At 39.7% G+C, this 24,148-nt stretch overlaps 1 protein-coding gene across 1 annotated transcript in view; it reads right to left on the minus strand.

The window, feature by feature from the left end:
• Positions 1-23,937, minus strand: part of TMEM244 (transmembrane protein 244) — a 29,850-nt gene extending 5,913 nt beyond the window's left edge. The window contains exons 1-3 of the mRNA XM_048846221.2: positions 23,809-23,937; positions 4,807-4,892; positions 4,077-4,150 (exon numbers count right to left, since the gene is read on the minus strand). Coding sequence (XP_048702178.2) covers positions 4,077-4,150; positions 4,807-4,892; positions 23,809-23,937 — 289 coding nt within the window. The remainder of the gene's footprint in view (positions 1-4,076; positions 4,151-4,806; positions 4,893-23,808) is intronic.
• Positions 23,938-24,148: the final 211 nt, after the last annotated feature.

The raw sequence follows: 24,148 nt of genomic DNA on the forward strand, positions 1-24,148 counted from the left end.
CTGTGGACTCATGATAGTATGAGCTTGTTTGTACCATGTTCCAGTGTGGTCATGTGGTTTATGCTAGACGGCGTTGTGTAAATGTAGTAGAGTCAGACTTCTGGCGGAGGAGAAGCCAGATATATCTCATGCCCTACTTGATAGATGGGGAGCAGTATACTGGACTGCCAGACCTTTCAGTGGCATGCGGCACAACATGGCCATCAAGCAAGCTCTCAACAAGGACTGTGGGAAGCATCAGCATCTTTGCACAAAAGAGAAGGCTCTGACCAAGTATTACCTGACTGCACATTTTACAGCAGCTATAACAACTATGAAAGAACAAATGGGTAGAATGCAGCCTTCAGCAACAGAGAAAGCTACCACAAAGAAGCTACTACAAAGTGCTTGACTACAGATGACTCTGCCGTCCAAGATATAAAAAATGTGACTGAAAGAATGACAAATTATTTTAGCACTGAACCTGGACTGGAACAAGGCCAGACAACAGATAGCCACTTGTGAGCATTGCAAGTGCAACGTCTGCTCTGCCCCCCGCTGAAATTGCAGAAAGTTTGTGCTTGATAAGAGAGAATGGCACACAAGAAGTTAAGCAGTTTGTAACCAGTAGGGTGCAAAGGGGTGAGGTAGACCTCTTTGATCCCCTAAGAAGGCATAATCTCAAATCATTTGATAATATCAACAAAACAATTGAACAAAAGAAGCACAAACAATTGGTTGTCAGATATTCAGCAAGCTGATAGTTATTGCCCAGTCCAGAGATGCTGATATCCAGGGTTTGATGAAGTATGAGCTGGCACCTGTCCCATTTCCATCTTTAGCTTGGATGGATCGCTATGAAAGACCTAAAAGAGCAACACGCTGTCAGAGAAAAATCAATCAGTGGTTGAGATATCAGCATCTGATGAGCCAACATTAGCTATTATAGATGGTATGATGTTGCTGCAGATGGTGTGCACTGATACTGCCAAGTGCAAAACTTTTGGGGAGCTGTCTGATCAGGTGCTGAATGTTACCCTTGGACTAAAATGTCAATACGCTGCTGTTCTTGATGACAATTTTATGCAAATGAAGAATCAATCAAATCTGGTGAGAGAGCCTGCAGAGGGAATGTCCAAATGCAAGAAGTTCAGAACTCCACTGTGTTAACACCATTACCAAAGCAAAGCTTGAAGATGATATCAAATCCACAGAACAAATCAAACATTGTAAACTTTCTCATTCAGGGGACTGGATTGTGAAGTGTGATCAGAGATTTCCACTTGGTCATGAAGTGTATTTTGCTGGTGGGTTTCACAACATTGCATAAGCAGTGAAAGTAGCACCTGGCAACCACTCTGCAATACCAAAACTCGAGGCAGAAGACAAGGAAGCATATTCATGCGTATTCTTGTACGTTGCTCATGCAAAGCAAATACTCGGATTAAATAGGGTGCTAATGCGGAGCTTTGACACCAGTGTTGCATCTGCATGCCCATCTATTCTTGGGATTGATTAATTCTATTTCAAAACTGGTGTTGGCCAAAAGAAGAGATTCATTTTCACGCATAGAATGGCTTTGGAGCTGGGAAGAGACTTTGGCAGTCTTATTCTGCCAAACATTCATGCTGTCGGTGAATGTGACTCTCTTTCTGCTTTCAGTGTCAGGGGGGGAAAGAGATGGCTGAAGACAGCAGCTGAGTATAGAGCTCAAGGAGGGTCTGAAACATCTTGGGAACAGTGCATCTCAGATAGAGGAAGAGACAGAGGCAGCCTATGTCTTACTGGTATCTTGATTGTACTGTGGTAAGAAGCAAGCATCTCTGGATAACATGTGCTATAAATTGTTTGCTAAGAAGAACAAACCAAGTGAGAAACTACTATCAGCCATGCAAATTATCAGTCATGTATGTAGTCATGCAAACAGTTCAGTATCTTCAAGTATTCCCTGTCAGCAATGGATGAATGATAGATAGCATTGGGCATCTTGTTTCTAAGATAATGGTGCTGCCCCCTGTTCTAGAAGCCATCCTCACCTTTGTGCAGCATGGCTGTGAGAGTACCTGTGCAACAGGGAGAGGCAAATGCCACAAGGAGGGTTTGGTGTGGACCAATGCAGCTCTGACAGTGACAAGTGTGGCAACAGAGTACTGAACACATCAGATGCAGATTCTAAGGGAGAGTAGAAATGTTTCAACAATCTGCAAAGTACTGTGATTATTTTGTGGGTAAATATAGCTTGAAGCACTGTTGCATTACACATTCAGCAGCTCATAGTTACACGTAGGTGTTACGTAAGAGTACCTGGTTATACTTTTGTTATTCACACAATATAGTCACACAAGACATTATACAGCCCTTACATGAATTGTCATTGTATTCAGTGATTATTACAATTATACCAGGTGTGCTTTCTGCTTATGTCTCCGGCTGAGTGGATAACATCAAAAATATATGTTTTTATAATTGGGGGTAAGGGTATTATTATCTGCATAACTTCATAAAAATAGCAGATAGAAAAACTTTTCTCAAATCATTCCATTCTACAAATAATGACAAATATTTTGATGTAGAACATGGTATAAACAAGCTCATACTGTCATGTGACTACAGACTTTTGCTTTAACTGAAGGGAAAAATGTATGGGAAAATGCATAAAATATATTGTCTGGGGATATTTCCCAAGCTTTCCAAAATAGTACTATTTTGAGTACATCATTGCATTATCAATTGTATTTAGAAGCTTACTGCTAATTTTGGTCAAAATTAAACAGTTTCTTCGAGTTATGGCCCCTTTTGTGATTTTATTGATTTTTTCAGATTGGATGGCTGATAACATTTACTTTTAAAATTACGTGATATAGAAAAACCACACCACTTCTGGCATCTACATCCACCCTTGTGATGACCACCACATATGTGCCTAACATGGTAGCAATGAAATTTTTCTAGCTCAGGGTTTACCTCATAGTGCCCAAAATGCGTCCTGGCCGGTAGACTATATTGCACAAATAGGTTAATATGTCTTCAATATAGCTTGTTTAACACCCTGCACATGAAGGCATGTAATAAACTATAATGTTATAATTTAAATACAAATCCTATCAGTCATGTTGAGATTCAGTATTTACATTGGCATTGTGCAAATGCACACTAATTCGAACTGTGTAGGATCTATATTTTTTCTAGTAACCCATTTTTCTGCTAATCTAATTGAAATGTTCTTTTTTTACATCTAAAATCAAATCAATAGTGGCACTGAACAAGCATCCCTGCACTTTCTATTCCTGTAAGTGTTTAAGATTATGATCTAAACAATTTACATTTGAACAGCTCTAATTCCAGCTGACGTGGTTTTCCTTTGCAACAGATTCCAAATCTGCTGAAGCTTAATTTATGTAAACGCTTCTTTTTTCCCCTACAGAGAGACAGTAATAGCTTTGGAAAGGGTCACTTTTTTAAGAGCTTGGATAAATATGTCTTGTGATTTGTATTCACTCAAACTATACTTTATTCTCCATTAGTACACTGAACTGCCATAGAGCCAAATCCTGAAGTCTTATCTTACTTTGTGTTGACTCCTTGCAATGGCAAAATTGCCATTGATGTCAATAAGAGGTTTATGTGACTGAAGAATTTGACTTATTATTTATGAAGCCCTATTGGAAGCTGGTTCAAATATGGATGATAGGAAGCTTTACTGTAGTAGAGATTAGATTCAGTAACCTTACACAGAATAATTAATAGTTTTATAATGAAAATTAAATGTCTTCTTCATGGTAGAACAATTGGTTTCAATTGAGAGATGTAAATTTGGAAGGAGAGAGCATGGGAAAGGCTATGGGTTACTGAGAGGACAAGAAATACGTTAATTTATAAAGTGACCCTGTTGCAGAGTTATGGAGAAATGAGAAAAACACTTAAAATTCAATACAATTAAAATATCATTAAAATATTGAAGCTAAGTGGAGAGGCATTATTAGAATGTTTTAAAAAAACTTTGTATGTGTGCATGAGGGTGGGGGGAAATTGGGTTTACGTCTACAAAGAGTCTATTTTCTCAGTTCTGCAAAAACTAAGAAACAAAATCAAGGTACCTAAGTAATTTGGGTTAATCCATGGGGGATTTGTCTTAAAATCAAAAGGTGCCCAACCGTCCAACATTTCCAACCTGTGGAGATTTTAAAAATAAAGTTAATCATTTTCATATGTTATCACAATTAATGTGTTAATTACATTACACAATGTAGCTTACTCTATGAGCTCTTTTAAACAAGATTCCAAATCAAGTAATCTGGGATAGAGGAGTTCACAAGTGTCCGTGGTTTGGTGCCACTGTGTGACGCGGGCTTGCCTTCACACGCTGTGTCTATAGTCTTATTTCTGCTATAAATACTCTTCATGTGCTGTGTCTATACTGTTATTCAATATCAATTTGACATCCTCAATGCTCTTAATGACTTTCTGAAGCAATACAGCTAGTCTTTCTGGCAGCCACAACAAATCTTTTTTGGAAAAAGATGTTATCTTTCCCCTAGTGTTCAGGTTTTCGGTTAGTATATGTATGTCAACTAGTTTGATCAAAAATAAAGGTGAGCCAAACTGGCAGCTAAACAAATTTTTGGGTGTCCAAGTGCTAATTTGTTTATCTAAATGGAAGTTCAGGCACTCAAGAGTGTCTGATGCTGAAAACTGTGCCTACAATATAACTGAGATCATATTCTAGACTTCTACCCCCCTACCCCCTGCCCTGCTCCACCAGGTTGTAAATCAGAAATGCCCCATTTAAGTTCAATCATATTAATTATGAATGCTAGAAATTCTTACCTGAAGGCTGCGAAACAAATGCTTAGGACCACATAGTACACAATGTAGAAAACTACTACACATATCAACAGGTTCAGCAGTACAATCTGTAAAGAAAAGATTAAATTAAACCTACTTCCTTGTCTGCATTTGTCAGGTGGAGTGCAAGGCAAGCAATGCTAGATTTCTGTTTAGGAAATATATTTTTAATGTTTAAGGGAAAAGAAATATTTCGGTAAGATTTTTTACCTCATTTTATATAAAGTCCTGAAGTAAATGACACAATGTTGTTGTAATGTATTTTCAAATAACCCAACCCCTAAAACTTTATCCATTTTTTAATATTTTTGAAAAGAAATATACAGTGTAATTATTTTCTTATTATGTATCCGCAGATTAACTGCTAGAGGCCTATGTAATCAAAATGGCCAATGGAAAGCATGTTTCCTGGCAGTTAATGATCTGTAGGAGGAGTTGAGAGCCTAAGAAGATCCAGAGGCTTAATCAAGTCCAGTTATTAACCACCAGGAAATGCCCTCCCTATAATTGCCATCATGAGGTGTATGCAAATATACATATAGAAAAACATACAGCTTTTACCCTGTCTTTGTGTCTAGAGCTCCATATGATGCTACTATATAGTTTCACCGACAAGGACATAAACTGCTTTTTAAATAAAAGTTTTAAGAGAGATGATTTGTATAACATAAAACAATTCAAAACCTTATTGAGGCTATTTGTAAAAAAAAAAATCCAAGTTTTAGAAAGCAACCCTTATCTAACGGTCAAAGCAAAGATCTGGAAGAAAAAAAAAAAGGCAGTTGGATTCCATTCCATGCTTTGCTACAGGCTTCCTGAGACACCTTGGGTACATCATCTAATACCTGTGTTCCTCGCTATCCTCATCTGTAAAACTGAGGTAACATGACATCACAGCGGAGTTCTGGGGCTTAATTTGTTAACGTGTTTAAAGTGTCTTAAGATCCTCTGGTGAAAGCTGCTATAGACATGTAAAGTATCATAGTTCATAGATTAGAAGGTCAGAAGGAACCATTGCGATCATCTAATCTGACCTCCTGCATAACACAGGTCACAAGACTTCCCTGAATTAATTGCTGCAGGTATAATGTATTTTGTAGGCTAATATCTTTTGATAGTAATAACAGATGCTGGCCACTGGAGTCCACTTTGGTTTCTGTCGTTCTGTCATTTTGTATGATGTGCTCTGAGGTATCCATTCACCCCTATATTTAAAAAAACATATCTAGAACGCTCATAGCAAAGTCAGAGATTTGCATGCATGAAACCTTGGTGTGTGCATTAGTTTTAAATGCACACTTAAAACCAGCAAGCAAAAAAGTAGCGCCAGATGTTTACAGCACAGTCTGGAGGGCAGGATCATTCTTGAGCAATACAATCAGGAAATACATGTCCTCTCCCTCAACTTCCATACCGTCTAATGTTTTCTCATGCTGGTTAGAGTTTGTGTCCCTCCCTTCCCTTTCTTTAAAAAGCAGCATCTTCTTTCCTCTCACTCTGTGATCCCTTTCAGATTTATCCCCATGTTCCCTCCCATTTTACTTTTATTCTTTCCCTTAACTCCTCCATTTTCATCTCCTTTATCCTATTACCTCCCCTCAACTCCTTCCCAGCACATTCCTTCTTGGCCTCTGCACTCTATACAGTTCCCTGTCTCTTTCTTTCTTCACACAGGGGCACCTTTCTCTTCCCATAGTGACTAACCCTTCTCTTTTCCTCATGTTCTTCATCCACCACCCTATCTCTGGAGAATAAAAATAGGTCCGCATGTTTAATTCTGCCACATGGTCAGTGGCTGCCTCTTTCTAGCTCTTGCTTTCTGACAGCTCCTGTATTATGCAATGACTGAGACAGATATGTGCAGAGGGGGAGCAGCAGACAGTGAGTGCAACAGACTAAAGTAATTGACACCCACCGACCTGCCTTGTAGTTGGAATGGTGGATGAACATTTGTTTGTTTACTGAACCTAGTTTTTCTTCCATTGCAGTCAAAGACCCGTTCAAAAACCAAAGGGGGATTAGAGCTCTGAGTGTTTTTAGGTATTTGCCAGGGCAAGCCCACAACATTTTGGCACCTGAGGCAGGGAGCTCAAATGACGCCCCCATGTCCCCTCGCTTGGGCCAAAACTTTGAAAGGTCTCAATTCTGCCTTCTTCCTGTTCTACTCCTCTCATGGTACTGCTCTGCTACCTACCCCAATAAAGGAGAACTAACAACTTAAAATGCCTTGTTCAAAAATTTTAAGTAACACTTAACTTTCAAACGCCTGAACAGCAAATATAACTTTTCTTGTCTGCAAGGTAAACACTGGCATTTTTATCTGTTTGAATAATCAAAGTGGTGCTTTCCGTGCCTTCTTGGTTGCAAAGATGTGAACTGCTTCCTGCTGAAGGTCCACAGTCTGGGCCAGCTCATGCTCTCTTGAGATGATTGCAAAGCCGAACAGCCTCTCCTGTGTCATTGTGGAGCATAGATGTGGTTTTATTAACTTCAGCTTGGAGAAGCTGCATTCTCCACTGGCAACTGTTACAGGAAGTGTTAGAAGTATGCGCAGAGCAACAAAAGCATTTGGAAAGAGGGTGGTCATCTTATTTGTGCACATATATTCCAGAATAGCCTTTGGAGTTGATCCTGCTGAAATGTATCTTGAAAGGGCTTTCAGTTCATCACTTAAATCACTATCAATATCGTGCATGTCATCATGTGTCAACACTGTTTCTAGTTCCCTGCATTGCTGGTATAGGTCTTCTTCAGGTAGAGTGAGGAGTTTGGGAATATCATACAACATCCCAAATATACTGCTGTGTTCCCTGAGCTGCATGAAATGTTCTTCAATTGACTGTATTGCACAATCTAGCACGTGGTTAAAGAATTCAACTTTGAATTGTTGTTTGGAGTCTCTTATGGGATTATCCCATAACTCATAATCAAAATGTCTTCTTCTTCAGTGACTCTTGTATTCTTGAATCGGTGGGAAAATAGCTTCAGTGTGAAGTTCCTCCGCCAAATTCTGTGCACTCTACAGAACGTTTTCAAATCCCTCATCTGACTGGTAAGACTGTAGGTATGACTTGGCTTTGTCCAGTTAGAATCATAGAATATCAGGGTTGGAAGGAACCTCAGGAGGTCATCTGGTCCAACCCCCTTCTCATAGCAGGACCAATCCCCAACTAAATCATCGCAGCCAGAGCTTTATCAAGCCTGGCCTTAAAAACTTCGAAGGAAGGAGATTCCACCACCTCCCTAGGTAACGCATTCCAGTGCTTCACCACCCTCCTAGTGAAAAAGTTTTTCCTAATATCCAACCTAAACCTCCCCCACTGCAACTTGAGACCATTATTCCTTGTACTGTCATCTGATACCACTGAGAACAGTCTAGATCCATCCTCTTTGGAACCCCCTTTCAGGTAGTTGGAAGCAGCTATCAAATCCCCCCTCATTCTTCTCTTCTGCAGACTAAACAATCCCAGTTCCTTCAGCCTCTCCTCATAAGTCATGTGTTCCAGTCCCCTAATCATTTTTGTTGCCCTCTGCTGGATGCTTTCCAATTTTTCCACATCTTTCTTGTAGTTTGGGGCCCAAAACTGGACACAGTACTCCAGATGAGGCCTCACCAATGTCGAATAGAGGGGAATGATCACATCCCTTGATCTGCTGGCAATGCCCCTACTTATACAGCCCAAAATGCCGTTAGCCTTCTTAGCAACAAAGGCACATGGTTGACTCATATCCAGCTTCTCATTCACCATAACCCTTAGGTCCTTCTCTGCAGAACTGCTGCCTAGCCATTCGGTCCCTAGTCTGTAGAGGTGCATGGGATTCTTCCGTCCTAAGTGCAGGATTCTGCACTTGTCCTTGTTGAACCTCATCAGATTTCTTTTGGACCAATTCTCTAATTTGTCTAGGTCCCCCTGTATCCTATCCCTACCCTCCAGCGTATCTACCACTCCTCCCAGTTTAGTGTCATCTGCAAACTTGGTGAGGGTGCAGTCCACCCCATCCTCCAGATCATTAATGAAGATATTGGACAAAACCAGCCCCAGGACCCTTGGGGCACTCCACTTGATACTGGTTGCCAACTAGACATGGAGCCATTGATCACTACCCGTTGAGCCCGATGATCTAGCCAGCTTTCAATCCACCTTATAGTCCATTCATCTAGCCCATACTTCTTTAACTTGCTGGCAAGAATACTGCGGGAGACCGTATCAAAAGCTTTGCTAAAGTCAAGGAATAATACATCCACTGCTTTCCCCTCATCCACAGAGCCAGTTATCTCGTTATAGAACGCAATTAGACTAGTCAGGCATGACTTGCCCTTGGTGAATCCATGCTGACTGTTCCTGATCACTTTCCTCTCCTCTAAGTGCTTCAGAATTGATTCCTTGAGGACCTGCTCCATGATTTTTCCAGGGACTGAGGTGAGGCTGACTGGCCTGTAGTTCCCCGGATCCTCCTCCTTCCCTTTTTTAAAGATGGGCACTACATTGGCCTTTTTCCAGTCTTCTGGGACCTCCCCCAATTGTCATGAGTTTTCAAAGATAATGGCCAATGGCTCTGCAATCATATCCACCAACTCCTTTAGCACTCTCAGATGCAGCGCATCCGGTCCCATGGACTTGTGCTCGTCCAGCTTTCCTAAATAGTCCCGAACCACTTCTTTCTCCACAGAGGGCTGGTCACCTCCTGCCCATGCTGTGCTGCCCAGTGCAGTAGTCTGGGAGCTGACCTTGTTCATGAAGACAGAGGCAAAAAAAGCATTGACTACATTAGCTTTTTCCACATCCTCTGTCACTAGGTTGCCTCCCTCATTCTGTAGGGGGCCCACACTTTCCTTGAGTTTCTTCTTGTTGATAACATACCTGAAGAAACCCTTCCTGTTACTCTTAACATCTCTTGCTAGCTGCAACTCCAAGTGTGATTTGGCCTTTCTGATTTCACTCCTGCATGCCTGAGCAATATTTTTATACTCTTCCCTGGTCATTTGTCCAATCTTCCACTTCTTGTAAGCTTCTTTTTTGTGTTTAAGATCAGCAAGGATTTCACTGTTCAGCCAAGCTGGTCACCTGCCATATTTACTATTCTTTCTACACATCGGGATGGGTTGTTCCTCTAACCTCAATAAGGATTCTTTAAAATACAGCCAGCTGTCCTGGATTCCTTTCCCCCTCATGTTATTCTACCAAGGGATCCTGCCCATCAGTTCCCTGAGGGAGTCAAAGTCTGCTTTTCTGAAGTCCAGGGTCCGTATTTTGCTGCTCTCCTTTCTTCCTTGTGTCAGGATCCTGAACTCAACCATCTCATGGTCACTGCCTCCCAATTGTTCCAATGCTCCAGATATACCAAAGTCAACACCTTGGAGTCTCTTGCTTACAACGTTTATTTCAAACAGTATGTGAAATAACACAGAACGCCACAACACTAAGGCACACAGAAATTTGAAGTTCTGTATGTTTCTGGTGATCCCATTTCCCTCTGCCACTGTTCTCCCACGAACAGTTCCTGTCATAGCATTATCCTCCATAATGGCAACTATGGCATCATCTATCTTCCCAATTTGGTGTTTGATAGGCTTTATCACCTCCACTCGACTTTCCCATTGTGTGGCACTCAGTGGTTTCCATGTCAGAGAGGATGTTCCCAGATGTTGCTTCAAAATTTGCCATCGATGAGTTGATGCAGAGAAAAATACATAGATGCTTTGAATTACATTAAAAAATTCAGCAGCCTCACTAGAAGCTGATGCTGCATCACTGACACCAAGTTCAATGAATGAGAACTGCATGGGACAAAAAAAGCTCGAGGGTTTAACTCTCGGATCCATGTCTGCACTCCTCTGTTCTTTGCTCTCATGTTGGCACCATTATCGTAGCCCTGACCTTTCATGTCAGCTATCGCAATTCCCGTATCTTCCAGCTTTTTAAGAAGCACATTTGTCATACCAGCTCCTGTAGTATCATCAATGTCAATAAATTCTAGAAAGTGCTCTCTGACAGTCACCGTTGCAGGGACATTTTCACTAGGTTCTGTTGTTGTTACAAAACGTACCATTAAAGTCATTTGTTCCGTTTGGCTGATGTCAGGTGTGCAGTCCAGAATAACAGAGTAATATCCTGCTGACTTCAGATCTGCCACAATCTTCTGTTTGACTTTTGTTGCCAGTAACTGTATGATCTCATTTTGAATTGTTTTTCCAAGGTAGTGGTGTGTGTACATTTCTTGGGTGGTGACTTTTGTAGATGCTCCTGGAGTACAGAATCAAACTCAGCCATCAGCTCCACAATTTTAAGGGAGTTTCCATTGTTTGGCACATACAGCTGATCTGAAGTGCCACACAGTGCTAGGTTTTGGGTAGCAAGCATTCTCACAATGGCAATGAGCCTTTTCAGAACATTTTGCCAGTAAAGAGACTTTGATGCAATCTTCTCTTGATGCTGATCATCTATGGTGGCCTTTAACCTTAGTCTCATCTCAAGCTCTTTCCACCTATGGAATGCTCTCTGGTGATTTGCTGCTTTCTGATGGCATGCCAGATTTCTAGCCAGATTCTTCTAGTCCTTTGTTCCTGTAGAACCCGATGTGGCTGGAACATTAGACTGGAAGAGTTTGCAACAAAAACAGTATCCAGCATTCTGGGTTTTTGTGTACATAAGCCATGGCCTCTCCACTTTGTCACCATTGGGGATTTCATGCCAGTAATGTGTTGGATGGTAACTTCTATTTTCATTGTCTTTGTGGAACATGAAGTTTTTCACTTCCTGTGGCCCATACAGTACAAGGGAAGTCACTCAGGCTACTGCTCACGTGGGTCCACAGTCCGGGATCATCTAGACTTAAGGAACTAAACTCAGCAGCAGCTGTTTCTTGCGCCTCCACCACACTCTTCCCTGATCTACACTTTTCTTTAGGAATGTGCATGGTTACATCCATTTGAGATGGAGATACGGATGCTGCAGTAGCTGCCAGGTCAGCTGCACTCTGACTGACTGGAAGATCAGGCATCTCCTCACCACTCACAACCTTACTGGGGCCGGAAGGCTCGCCGTGAACATTTGTGTCTATGTATCTCAGGACAGCTCCTTCCTGCTTAGATAGAAAAGCTTCCTTTGCTTTCTTTCTTCTTCTGAATACTGCCCCAGAGGGGCATTTTCTTCTTTCACTCATGACTGGTGTTCTGTGCCAGGTATAGTGGCTCTCAACACTCAATTGAAGGGGACAAATAAGCAGGCTGGTAGCAGGGCCTGAGTGAGGGAACATATCAGCATCTTAAGGGCCTATCTGGCTCCTACTACTTCAGTTGACTGCCTGTTCTCCTCAGGTTGGTTCAGGGAAGCCACAGGAAGCTCCCCGAGAAGCTGGTGTTAATCAGTCCAGGCTCCTTGGGGTGCTAGAGAGGTACATAAGAGGCTCCTCCTCCTCTTTCTCCCTGCAGCTGCAGCTGCTTTCTGTTATTGCCTCTCACCTTTTCTCCTGCCTGCCTGTTATGTCTCTTGTGCCCTCCTTCCTCCAGCACAGCACTCCACCATCTCTGTGCATCTAGAGCAGAGAGAATACATATGCACCAGCAGCAGACCCAATTTTCTACTCTCTGGGTCCTAGTGGTGCCCTCCCACAGTCTGGCACTTGAGGCCGCCGCCTCAGTTCACCTCACGGTAAGGCCAACCTTGGTATTTGCTGTTAGTATAAAATTTGTACAGAGCTGAAGGCATTTGCAGCTTGGTAAATTCCAGTAATTATTTTTATATTGGTAGGCAAGACACAGCGTTTATGCTCTGGGCCTAATTCTTCACTGCTTTTGCACCTTGGTAACCATTTACACCTGTGCAAAGTGACTGTAAACTGCTAATATTCTGGTAGCATTTTACACCCACTTTGCATAGGGGTAAGTGACTGCACAAGGTGCCAGGTGATGGAAAATCAGGTCCTCAGCATAATCATGTTAATCTTTGTTACAAGGAGCTGTCATCTATCCCGAGGGCAGATTGACTTCAATCCTACTGGGAACTATAGGAGATGATGCCCAATTTTGCTTGTTAGCCTTTAGCATTACTCTCATTGAAAGCAATAGAGATGGCAAAAAGTTTGAAAGAGGGCAGTACTTTGTGGAATTCTTTGCAGAAGAACATTCTTCTTCTGCAAGTACTACATATATTCAACAGAGAAGGCAGGCAAAGCAAACTTGGGGATAGGGTGAAGGGCAATTTGCAGGACAGGAGCGAAGGTGAAGGTAGAGAAAATGTGCACAGAAAAATGTGGAGATCATGGGATGGGGAAAACTAGCCACTTGCTTTGGCTGCTTTGTGCTGATCCAAAGTGGCATAGAGCAGCCAGTGTATTCTAGTAAATCTGGCACTAAAAGCTTTGTTGTTTGTTTGTTTTGTTTTGTTTGTTTTTTAAACCCACAATCACAAATTTGGTACTTGAGCTGGTCAGAAATGTTTTCCCCACAGAAAATGTCAATGTTTTGTCAAAAACTGACATTTGTTTGGTTTGCAGGGTTTGCTAACAAATATTAAAAAGTTTTGAGTAAAGCAGTTATTTCACATGAAAATTTCCATTTTGTCAGAAACCCAATTTTCCACAGAGGGGAATTTTTGAGGGAAATTTTTGACCAGCCTTGCTTGACATAATATGCAGTTAAACACACACACACACACGCAACCTTAACTCTCTCTTGTAATGACAACACAATGAAAAACCTGAACCAAAGTCTGTCTTTAAATTCAATTTAATCTAATCTGCAACTGCAAACACTACTATACACTACTTCTAATTTCATGGTTATTGCATGGTATCTCTAGAGGGAAGAATTAGGGTTGTTTGGGTGCTTTAGAAGTGCATTTCAGTAACTTAATATGTTTGAATTTCTTTTAAATTTAACTTTTAACTCTGAATTAAATATTTGGTAACAGTTGGCTAATGTGTTCTGAGCTGAGTAGTTGTTCAGTTTCTGAAAACTCATTTCTATGAGGCCCACAAATGTTAAGCCGTATTGGCATTATGCCATGAATGTTGCACATTCATGATCCCAATTTAAAACACTACCACACTGGTGTAAGTTACTTCCATCATCTAGGTCTGCTGGTGAGTTTTAGTCTCATCTATTCCTGTCTTTTAGATAGTCCCTGCGCCAGAAGCTAGCCATGTCTTCATCTGTGTCTCGTACAGTTCCAGTGCTTAAAAACTAATGGTATGCTGTACAGGGTTTGAAATGAAGGGCTGCAGGGGGAAATAGTTTCCTTTTTTTATTTACTATATGTGAGGAGATGAAAGGGAATGCAAGTTCCTTTTATTTAAGTCTTGCTAGAACTTTTGAACTCCTGCTAGATTCTCACACATTCATAACAATAACCAATAAACAAGAGACTCTTCCTTTCATAACACTGTAATTACAGAGGCTTAGAGAATTTTCTTTCTTAAAAATTACTTGATATAAATGTTTGCTCTTAACTTCTATATAGATAAAGAACATATCTCATCAAAATATATTCATTATATATATGTATTAATTTCATATAGTGCTTTTTTTCTCCATATGCTGGATGATATTGATATATATGTGTGTGTGTGTGTGTACAGAGGAGGGAGAGAGAGAGAATGTTAATCTGCAGAGGTAAATAGGTCACAATGTCAATTCTGATAGTAGTTTATATAGATTAATTGAATTTAATGTGGTTATTTACAGGTATGGGATGACTTAGACTAAGGAAGATTTAGGAGTACGTTTTCAAAGAGATGTATGACACAGGCACAAATCCTTTCCTTTGTTAATAAATCCTGGGCATGTAACATCCAACATTCTGCTCTGCACCTTCACTTCAGTGAAAATACCTCTTTTCTTGCAAAGAAAATGATACTTTCTCACTTTATTTTATTAAGAGGGCTCTTCTGTTATATTTTTTCTACTACCTTTAGCTGAATCATAGTTTGTTTGGTTTCAGCGCCCTCATGATCTGACTCGTGGAAAGTTGTAGAAGTTTGTTCCTTAAGAGTACATCTTAAGCAATACATACAATACAGAAAACTGATCAGCCAATCTAAATGGTAGTTGATAACCTATCAAGACATTTTATGCTATTTTAAGTAATTTGGGAGTCTCTGGGGCCATTGAATGTCTAAGATGAGTGTTAGTCTTTTTTAACATCCTTTATGATCAGTGTGGGGGAAGAAGCACATTCACTAATTATATTCGTATATGATTCTAAGTGTGAACATTAACAATACAAAAGCATCTAGAGAGGTTACAGGTATGGGGCCTAATCCTGCAAGTTGCTGACCACTTCTGTAAAATGCCAAACACGCTCAATTCCTAACATCAGCTGAACTGAACTGACATCAGTGGGAGTTGGGAAGCCTCTGTAGCTTTCTGGATCAGGTCTTTGAGCAGCAAAATAAACTGAGGTTCAAATTGGAAAGATGCATATTGATATAAAGAAAAATTCCAACCATAGATAATCAATGGGTGAGAATTCCAGGCAAAGGAGCTATGCAAAAAAAAAAAAAAAGACCTAGAAGTGATAGTATTCAGGAATTGGCTATGAACTTGCACTGCAACAGGATGGCAAAAATAGGTTGCAGGCTGCATATGATGACATGTTGCAGCAGAGACCAGAGAAGTGAGTCCCTTTCTGTGTGACATTGATGACACCACACATAGAACAATGTAAATAATTCTAGGCAATACAATACCAGAAAGACATTAACAAACTGGAGGGAATTTAGAGAACAGCAGTGAAAATTAATTAAGGGCTGGAATTGACTTCTGAAGAAAGAGTAAAAATTAAATGTGTATGATTGGGATATAAGAATTGTATACTTAATATATGAAGAGGGACAGGAATTGTTTGGAGTACAATTAAGTGTCATGGGAGGAAACAAAGCTGGTCAAAAATAAAAATTCATGAGACAGTTTGAAATGTCAAGTTGTTTCCATTTTGTGGAGATTAAAGGGGACTCATTTTATTTTGATCAAATTGTTCAGAAATAATTTTATTAAAATCAGTTACTGAATATTTTCATTTCCCCTAAATAGGATTTTGGTGAGCAGAACATTGGATTGTTCTTAAAAAAAACTTGAAATATGTTTTCAAATGTTCCTAATACATTTACCCAAAACCAAAAAAAGGAAAAAGTCAAGTTTGTAATATAATTTCTTAGTTTTGAAAAAGGCTATTTTCCAGCAAAATCCAGCCACTTCCAAAGCTTAATTTACTTTGGTAATTATTGCTAGATCTTTTTGAATGATCTTCCACATAGGGGAAATCATGCCTACAGAATGGGGGATTGTATACAGGAAAGCAGTCACTCTGAAAAGAATTTAGGGGTAGTACTGGACAGACAACTGAAGATGAGCTCCCAGCATGATGCTGTGGCAAAAAGGGCTAATGAGATATTTGGATGTATAAGCAGGAGCAGTGAGGAGAGGGGAGGTGATTTTACCTCTGTATATGGCCTAGGTGAGACCAATACTGGAATACTGAATCCATTCTGGTGTCCACAATTTTAAAAGGCTGTTAGAAAAGGTACAGAGCAGAATCACAGAAATGATTCAAGGGCTGGAAAAAATGCCTTTCAGTGAGAGATTTGAAAAGCTTAATCTGTTTAGTTACCAAAAAAAAAGATAGAGAGGTGAATTGATTATGCATGGGGGGAAAACCAGCAGGTACTACAGGGCTCTTTAACTTAGTGGAGAAAGGCATGACGAGAGCCAATGTCTGGGAGCTGAAGCCAGACAAATTCAAGTTAGAAATAAGATGCACATTTTTAACAGGGAGGGTGATTAACCATTGGAACAAACTACTAAGGGAAGTGGTAGATTCTCCATCTCGATGTCTTCACGTCAGTACTGGGTGCATTTCTGGAAGATATGGTTTAGCCAAACATGTTATGCTCTTAGTCAAACACAGTTTATTAGGCTCAATACAGGTGGATGGAATGCTATGGCCTGTGATCTACAGGAGATTGGACTAGATTATCTAATGTTCCTTTTTGGCCTTGAAATCTTTGAATGTTTGAGTGCCAAAGCACTAGAGAGTATAAAGAGAACAATCTTGTATTGGCAGAATCATGGGCAACAATCTTGTATTGGCAGAATCATGGGCAACATGAATCTAACATTCCCCCCCACCCACCCCCCGTTTAAATTTTTATGATTCTTTGCTAATTCCTGAAAGGAGAGCAAAATAAGGCATGTATTCTGGTACATGTAGCTTTCCCTTCAAAAACTTTTGTGCTCGTGCAGCAGGACAAAATGCACTGCCATCGTGTCTGAAACAGGTTGAATTTTTTTTGTCAATCTTTTATAATTTTGTGTACCAGATAAAGTCAAAAATAATCTCATCCCCTCCCAACCAGCCAACGAAACAAGCAAGTAAAATGTCTTCATCCTGTACAATCTGGGACTGAAAGCATAACCTTCCACTCCTCCCGTGGCCCTTTTCCAAATTAAAGTTGGCTAAATATCTCTTATGATCTGGTCAGTTCTATATAAATCCTCCAACTTTTGCTTAAATGTAATATTATGAGACTTCACCACCTCCCCTGGAAGTCAATCCACCAGGCTACAAAATAATAATAATTAAAAAAAAAAAAACCCAAAACCCAAAAGTATAATTTTTAGTACAATTTTGTAGATGTAGTTTACATTGCACTTAACTAATTAGATATGCATTTCATAGAGGTCTCTAACTTTGTTAGCAGCTGAATTAGGATGGCATATCTTATCAGCTGAGATGCAAGGTTGTGCTGTAATGAAAGCTGTGTTGCAGGGGGAGGAGACATGGACTTAAGTGAAAATATCAGCTCTGGAGGAAAGGTGTGAGCTGATGTCCTGTTGACCCTTACATATCCTAGGTTAAATTCTGACCCTACTGAATTTTGTGACAAAACTCTCAGTGACTTCAGTGGGGCCAGGATTTCACCTCTGGTCTCCAATATATCATTAGCCACTGCTTCAGGAATGGAGTAGTCTCTTATTTTGCTTTGATTATGCTCAAGTAGGCTAGAGAAATGCATTTACTTAGATGCCAGGAATTCACCACTAAAAGAATGACATCAACAATTAAAGTTCTTTGGACATTTCCAGAAGTATTAAATTCTGCTTCATTTTTAAAATATTTTGCCATTGGAATTTAAATATAGTTGTTAAAAAGTCTCAAAAATCCAATGTTCCATGTATTTCCCCCCTTTCTAAAATATCCATTCAAAATGCATTTTCTTTAAAAGTAAAACCCACAAATAAATTGTGAGTCATAGTTATTTATTTATATGTTTATGCAATTTAAGGAAAGAATGGAAGAACCTGTGGTGGTAGATTGGAGAGCTCAAGTTTAGGGTTTTATTAGGCATTTCTAAGAATTATATCTAGCAAACTACGCCCTCTTTACATCTGTATCAGATGCATGTTGTAGTATTCCCTATCAGCACCAAAAGGAGGCAATAGTGCACTTTTCACTTGATTATTCAGAAACTGAAAACTGGAAAGTATGCTGTCACAACAAAGGCAACTGTTTTGTTTTAAATACCTGCTGTAACCGCATTATGCAATAAGTACTATAAAATGATCTAAAATGCATACAAACTTGGTTATTTTTACCTTGGTCTCAGGAAGATTGATCTTAAGAGCCATGCACACATCATAAGTAAAAGGAAGTGATGCAGTTACATTCCTTACGTCAACGTCAGCTGGAAAAAGAAGCTATTTTTCACTCAAAAAGTGCTCCTGTAGGTGCAGTATAAGACTGAGTAAAGCAACTTTATTGGATTAAACTGAACCAAGACACAAGCCATCTGTGAGCTAACTATAAGCTGCTGGGGCCCAAACAGAAAATCCTTACTAGCTCATTAAATCCTCATATTGTTTGTAGAGATGGTCAACCAAAACATGCTTGTAATATGTCTTGACCAAGTCTGCAAATAGAAAGCAGCAAATGATAATTTCTATTCTCTATGCAGTGTTCTTTGATTACAGTTAATAGCAGTTTTAAAGTCTCTCACCTCCAATTAGTTTTACAGTCCTTAAAATTAATTTTATATTCCTATTTACTTTCAATCTGGAAAGGTACATTCTTTTTGTTCTTTGTTAGCACTTTTCTGAAAGCTACATTGTATTACATCAGCTATAATTCATATTTAATCAGATATGGTTATGTTATGTTTTGTGAAGAAATGCTAGTCTTGTGATATTGCCTTTCTCTTTTTCCTGAATCTTATTTTGTTGCTTGGGTGGTATGGAATTTAGCAGGTTTTCTAGCAGATCCATCCGTTACTGAGCAGTTCTTTAATGGATTTGGATTTCAACTTTGACAGATGACAGCTTGGTATAACATAGCTATATATATTTTTAGGGATCAGGCGATACAACACAATGGTTCTAGAAGCCGAAAATGAATGGATTATTAAGTGAATTTCTTTACCATCATTAAAATCTGAGAAATGAGAATTAACATTTTTGGATTTTTATGAGACAAAATTAAAATTATTTATTTTAAAACATAATCTATGCTCTACAAACCAGAGTTCCTGCATGTGTATTGCACCTCTCATGGTATGTATAATCTCACATTGTAAATACTGTAGGGAAATAGTTACGTTTTTGTGGGAAATTGCCCCCAGTGCCAAAGACCAACACAATACCTATGCATCTTTTAAGGCCTATTTTGAGGATATAAACAGTGCCCAGACCTTGTTCTGGACCTACAGGAATAGGTTGCAAACAAGCAATAACCTGGAATTAATTCACATAAACTGTAGGATTAAATAGCAAATTTAATTAGTAAAAATCATAATGAATTAGTCTGTAATAATCTGTTTGCAAACAGAACAAAACATTAGGTTTATGGACTAATTTTTTTCACAAGGAACCAATTCAGCCAGCTCCAAATTATCCGATGAGATCTAGGTGCCCAACTCTCATTGAAATGTAATGGAAATTGGATGACTAGTTCCTTAGGCTTCTTTGAAAATCCTACATTCAATTTACTTTACACCGTGTCATAAATGTCAACGTTTTTAGTAAGGTGGCAACCTAAGGTAGACTCAGAAAAGCCAAGTATTCATAGAATGCCTTTGATCCTAAAAGAGCCTAAAACGCTTAATAAACTATATACAGACACTGCCATTGACAGGATTGTAGCCAGGTGGCACACAAAATGCTGCACCACAGGGAAATTTTCGCCAAGACTCTTATGAAGATCCCATAGCATTTTCATATATGTCCACATAGAATCCAGGTCTTGTCTGCCATGAGGTGTCTTAAATATGTTTGTTTATTCACAGTGAAAAAAGTAGAGATGGGTGGCTTCTTTTTTTTTTTTTTTTGGATGAATAGTAATGCATATTTTGGATCACCAAATCTATTCATAAATTTGAGTTGAATTTGTGAATAATTGCAGCTGAAAAAAGTTGGATTTTTTTTTTAAGTTGAAATGGCTCGTTTCAGTGGTTTCAGAATGAAACATATTGAATTTTCATTTCGGAACAGCCTTTTGTTTAGAAATTGAGCTTTTAAAAAAAAAATTTGGAGGTAAAAAAAACAAACCCCAAATGACCAAAAACAAAAATAAAAAAACTGTAAAAACATTGTTTTGTTTCAGCAAGAATAAGTGGGGAAAAATCAGTTTAGGTTCAGACTGAACTTTTTTTTCAGATTTTTCAGTTCGGCCCCATAATGAGGCAGAGTGGCCTCATTCCAGTACAGAAGGGGGTTAAATCACCCTACTGGGCTCAGCTAATTCCGTGCCACCCCCCTCGCAGGAAGTGTGGGGGTGGGGCAGTAGGTATAAGAACAGGGCCCTGCAACTCAGTTGGAGCCAGCCGTCTCTCCCAGGGAGCAGAACTGCCAGCGGAGCCCATGACCGGCTGTGGCAGGTGACAACTGCCCTGAGCCAACCTGGAGAGTAGACAAACGGCTGCCCCAGGAGATGGAAAATCCTGCAGAGGGAGAGGAAAGCAGGTTGCTCAGTACAGAGACTGGGAAATCAGGTCTCTGCAGCCATAAAGCAGCCCCACCAGATGCTGGTAGGAGGTAGCCCAGGAGAATGAGACATTGGTCCCGTTGTGGTGCTGAGAGGTGAGGCAGTGACCCCATGTTTTCCCATCAACCCTGCGATGGGTTCACCTGTCACTTCTAGGTCTCTGGGCTGTGATCCACTGGAGCAGGGTGGGCCTGGGTCTCCCTATCACCAGCCCTGCACTCGAACCCTGAGACCGAAAGCCTGAGCTGCTGGTTCCCCTCAGCCAATCAGGCAATTCTGATATAGCTGGCCTGTGTTCATTAATCTGCCTGGAGAGTGAGCTAGGTAGTCCCATGCTTAGCTGCAGGCCTTCATTCCTGACACCTTCTTAACTTGCTGTCCGGACGTATTGTTTATACGTTTTATGACTATTTCATATAAGCCCACAACTGTTCATAGTTTGGTTTGACAGTATCACAAAACTAGTCAATAACTAAAGGAACCATTCCTATAGTCATACTACATACACATCTCACTGAAGTGAATGGATGTTTTGTGCTATGCAGCTCCCTAGCAAGATATAACCTAAGATACAGAGTTAAGACCAGAAGAGCATTTGTTTGGTAATGTCAATAAACTAAATATATCTAAACTAATGGACAGATCTGTAAATATAGAAATTCAATAACATGGAGGCACTAAAAATGAACAAGGCTCAACCATGTGGAGATTATCTAGATTCTGTGACGGAAATTTACTAGTGTTATAAAGGATAGCAACATCAGAACACAAGTACAGCTGTCTCCATCTGCAGATAGGGAGGCTCTACACCTACACATCTAGAGTAGCAGAATATAACTTGAAAAGGAAATTTTAGTACTTGCTAATTTTCTGGTTTTGTTCCAGTGATTGGCAGATTCTGGCAGGACAGCTGAGGGAACATGGTGAAAATGCATGTTTTAAGAATAATCATCAAATTTTGTTCAATCTGTACATTGAATCACTGTCAGGGATGGCCAAAGTTTAGCCTATAAAACAAGCCCAGTCCACAGACTTCTTGGTTGTGACCTATGCTTGCCGATGAAGGTGGGCACGTGCCCAGATCAAGACAGAAAATTATGGGGTTTTTTATAGTGTTGGCAGGTTGTACCTTCATATAACATATTTTAATATATTTTCCTCCCACCCAACCTAGCTAGCTGGGTTGCAGGTGAGTCTAGTTTGAAAGAGGCGAGGAGAATGAGAACTGAAACAAAGTGTTCCTTTGGTGAGTGGGTCTGCCTGAGGCCAGCTCTAGGGGAGGCAGGCACTGTTGGGTGAGGGCTCTGGCTGCATTAAAATTTTGTTGGACTGCTTTAGGCAATGTGGTCTTGCCTCAGTCCTTCAGATGCCTTCCATGTTACAGTATGAATTATGTTAATAAGATGTGGCTATCAGGCTCAAAACAAAGTTGTCAATTTGGCTTCCACTGAGGACACCTCATGATCTCTACTGCACCCAAGAAGTTAAAAGAATCAAACTTAACTCATAAATGTCATCATAATTTTTTCATTTACAACTTACAAATAAAGAGCATTTTTTAAAGCTTCAGTTGGCTTGATAGGAAAAATAGAAAACAGCATCTTTTGTTTGGTTGGTTACTGACACTGCTGGAATTACACTTTATCTGAACTATTTAAATGAAGGCTTTGAAAACGTTGGCAGAAGAACTAATGTCATAGGAGTTATTTGTTCAAATATAGAAGTAAATTTTGTCGTTTGTGAAAAGTACATTATTAAAAGCACTGAAAATGAAGTCTTCCGTTTATCCAGAGAGAGGATAGAGTACTGTTGCAGTAGTGAAAACTATCTACACTGGTTCCCTCCTGTGTGCCTAAACCCAAGTTAATTATCCATGTCAGAAAATTTAATATTTGGCCTTTCTGCTGAGATTCCAACCAACGTACCAATTATCATAGGCCCAAATTCTGAAGTCCTTATTTTATTCAGACAGAACTCCCATGGGTGTCAGTGGGAGTTTTTTATGAGAAAGAACTAAGGAAAAAATAAGGAAGGGGCTTCAAGAGTTGGCTCACAAAAGAGAAGAGATGTAGGTAGCAAAACTGTTGCCACCTGCTCCGTTTCTCTGTCAAAGTTTGCTTCTCTCCTTGGTTTGGCAGAGCCAGAATCTGGTTGTAGGAACATGGTGGGAGTGAAAATGGAATATATTTGTTCTATTTTCTGTTAAAGTTTGCTAGTTAATACTAATATTGTTTTTAATATTTGTACATGCACCCAATAACAACTGTGGTGGGCAGAATTTTAAAGTAAACAAATAAAATAGAGAGCCCTGAACCCGTAGGTAGCCAGTTCAAATCCATCCTAGGTTGGTAGTGAGTGGAATTTACTACCATAGGATAGTTGTAGAGGCTATGTGAAATGGTCTGGGGGACTCAGTCTAGTTTATAGTACACAGGTGTCTTGGCACTAAAATACACTGCTATAATCACTGCCCTTTTTGGCACTCTAAAAATAGAAGTCAAGGTTGATCAGGCAGGAATTCCTTTTTTATTCTTCAAGGTGGTCCCACCAACTCGAGCTTTGAGGAACATTGGTAGGACAATATGGGGAAGCTTGCACTGCCAATACCCATGGTGTACTTGTTAATAAAAGTAGAAGATTATGCTTTATTTTCCCCCTTTAATGTTTTTGTCTTTGTTCTCATAAGCAGGAACTTAAGTAAACTTACTTGAGATCTTTTACTCTATGCTTTTAGGACACATAGTAAATTGCACAGTACATAATTTCTCCCTTTCATGCTATCTTCCTTTTGTTGTTCATTGTTGATTGGCATTTGAGCTGGGTGATTGTTCCAGAATAGCAGGTCCGTGAGCAAAAAGAGGCTGCATACACCCAGCAGTGACCAGGACTGTAAGTTGTCCTGCTCAGTGACTGGCAACACAGAGAAAAGATTTGTTTTTTTCTGGAATCTCTCCAGATGTACTTTTGCGAGAAAGTTTTGAAGAGATATTGTTAGCCAGATGCCATATACCTTTGTATTAGAAAATGTGCCATCTGTTAAAGAATTGGATTCCAATTTCTTCTGTGCTTCATGTAGTGGCTGAAGTGTTTCACTCAGGAGTTCGAGTTTTGTTCGAAGGTTTTGCCTAATTTCTTGCATAGTTGCTTGAGATTTCAGCTTTTTGGCTTTTCCACTGTTGAACTTTGTGATCTAAAAGTTGCACTAAGATACCCCATGCCTTCTGAACACTCTGTGCAGCCAAATACAGACTAAACCATCTCTTTGCAAACATCATAGAAGAGTTTTTTTGTTTTACTTGAATGCTTGAAAACTGCACAAGCATCTATTATAAACTTTTTAAAATCAGCCA

The sequence above is a fragment of the Caretta caretta genome, chromosome 3, assembly GCF_965140235.1.
Source record: "Caretta caretta isolate rCarCar2 chromosome 3, rCarCar1.hap1, whole genome shotgun sequence".
In the NCBI taxonomy this organism is placed as follows: domain Eukaryota; kingdom Metazoa; phylum Chordata; order Testudines; family Cheloniidae; genus Caretta; species Caretta caretta.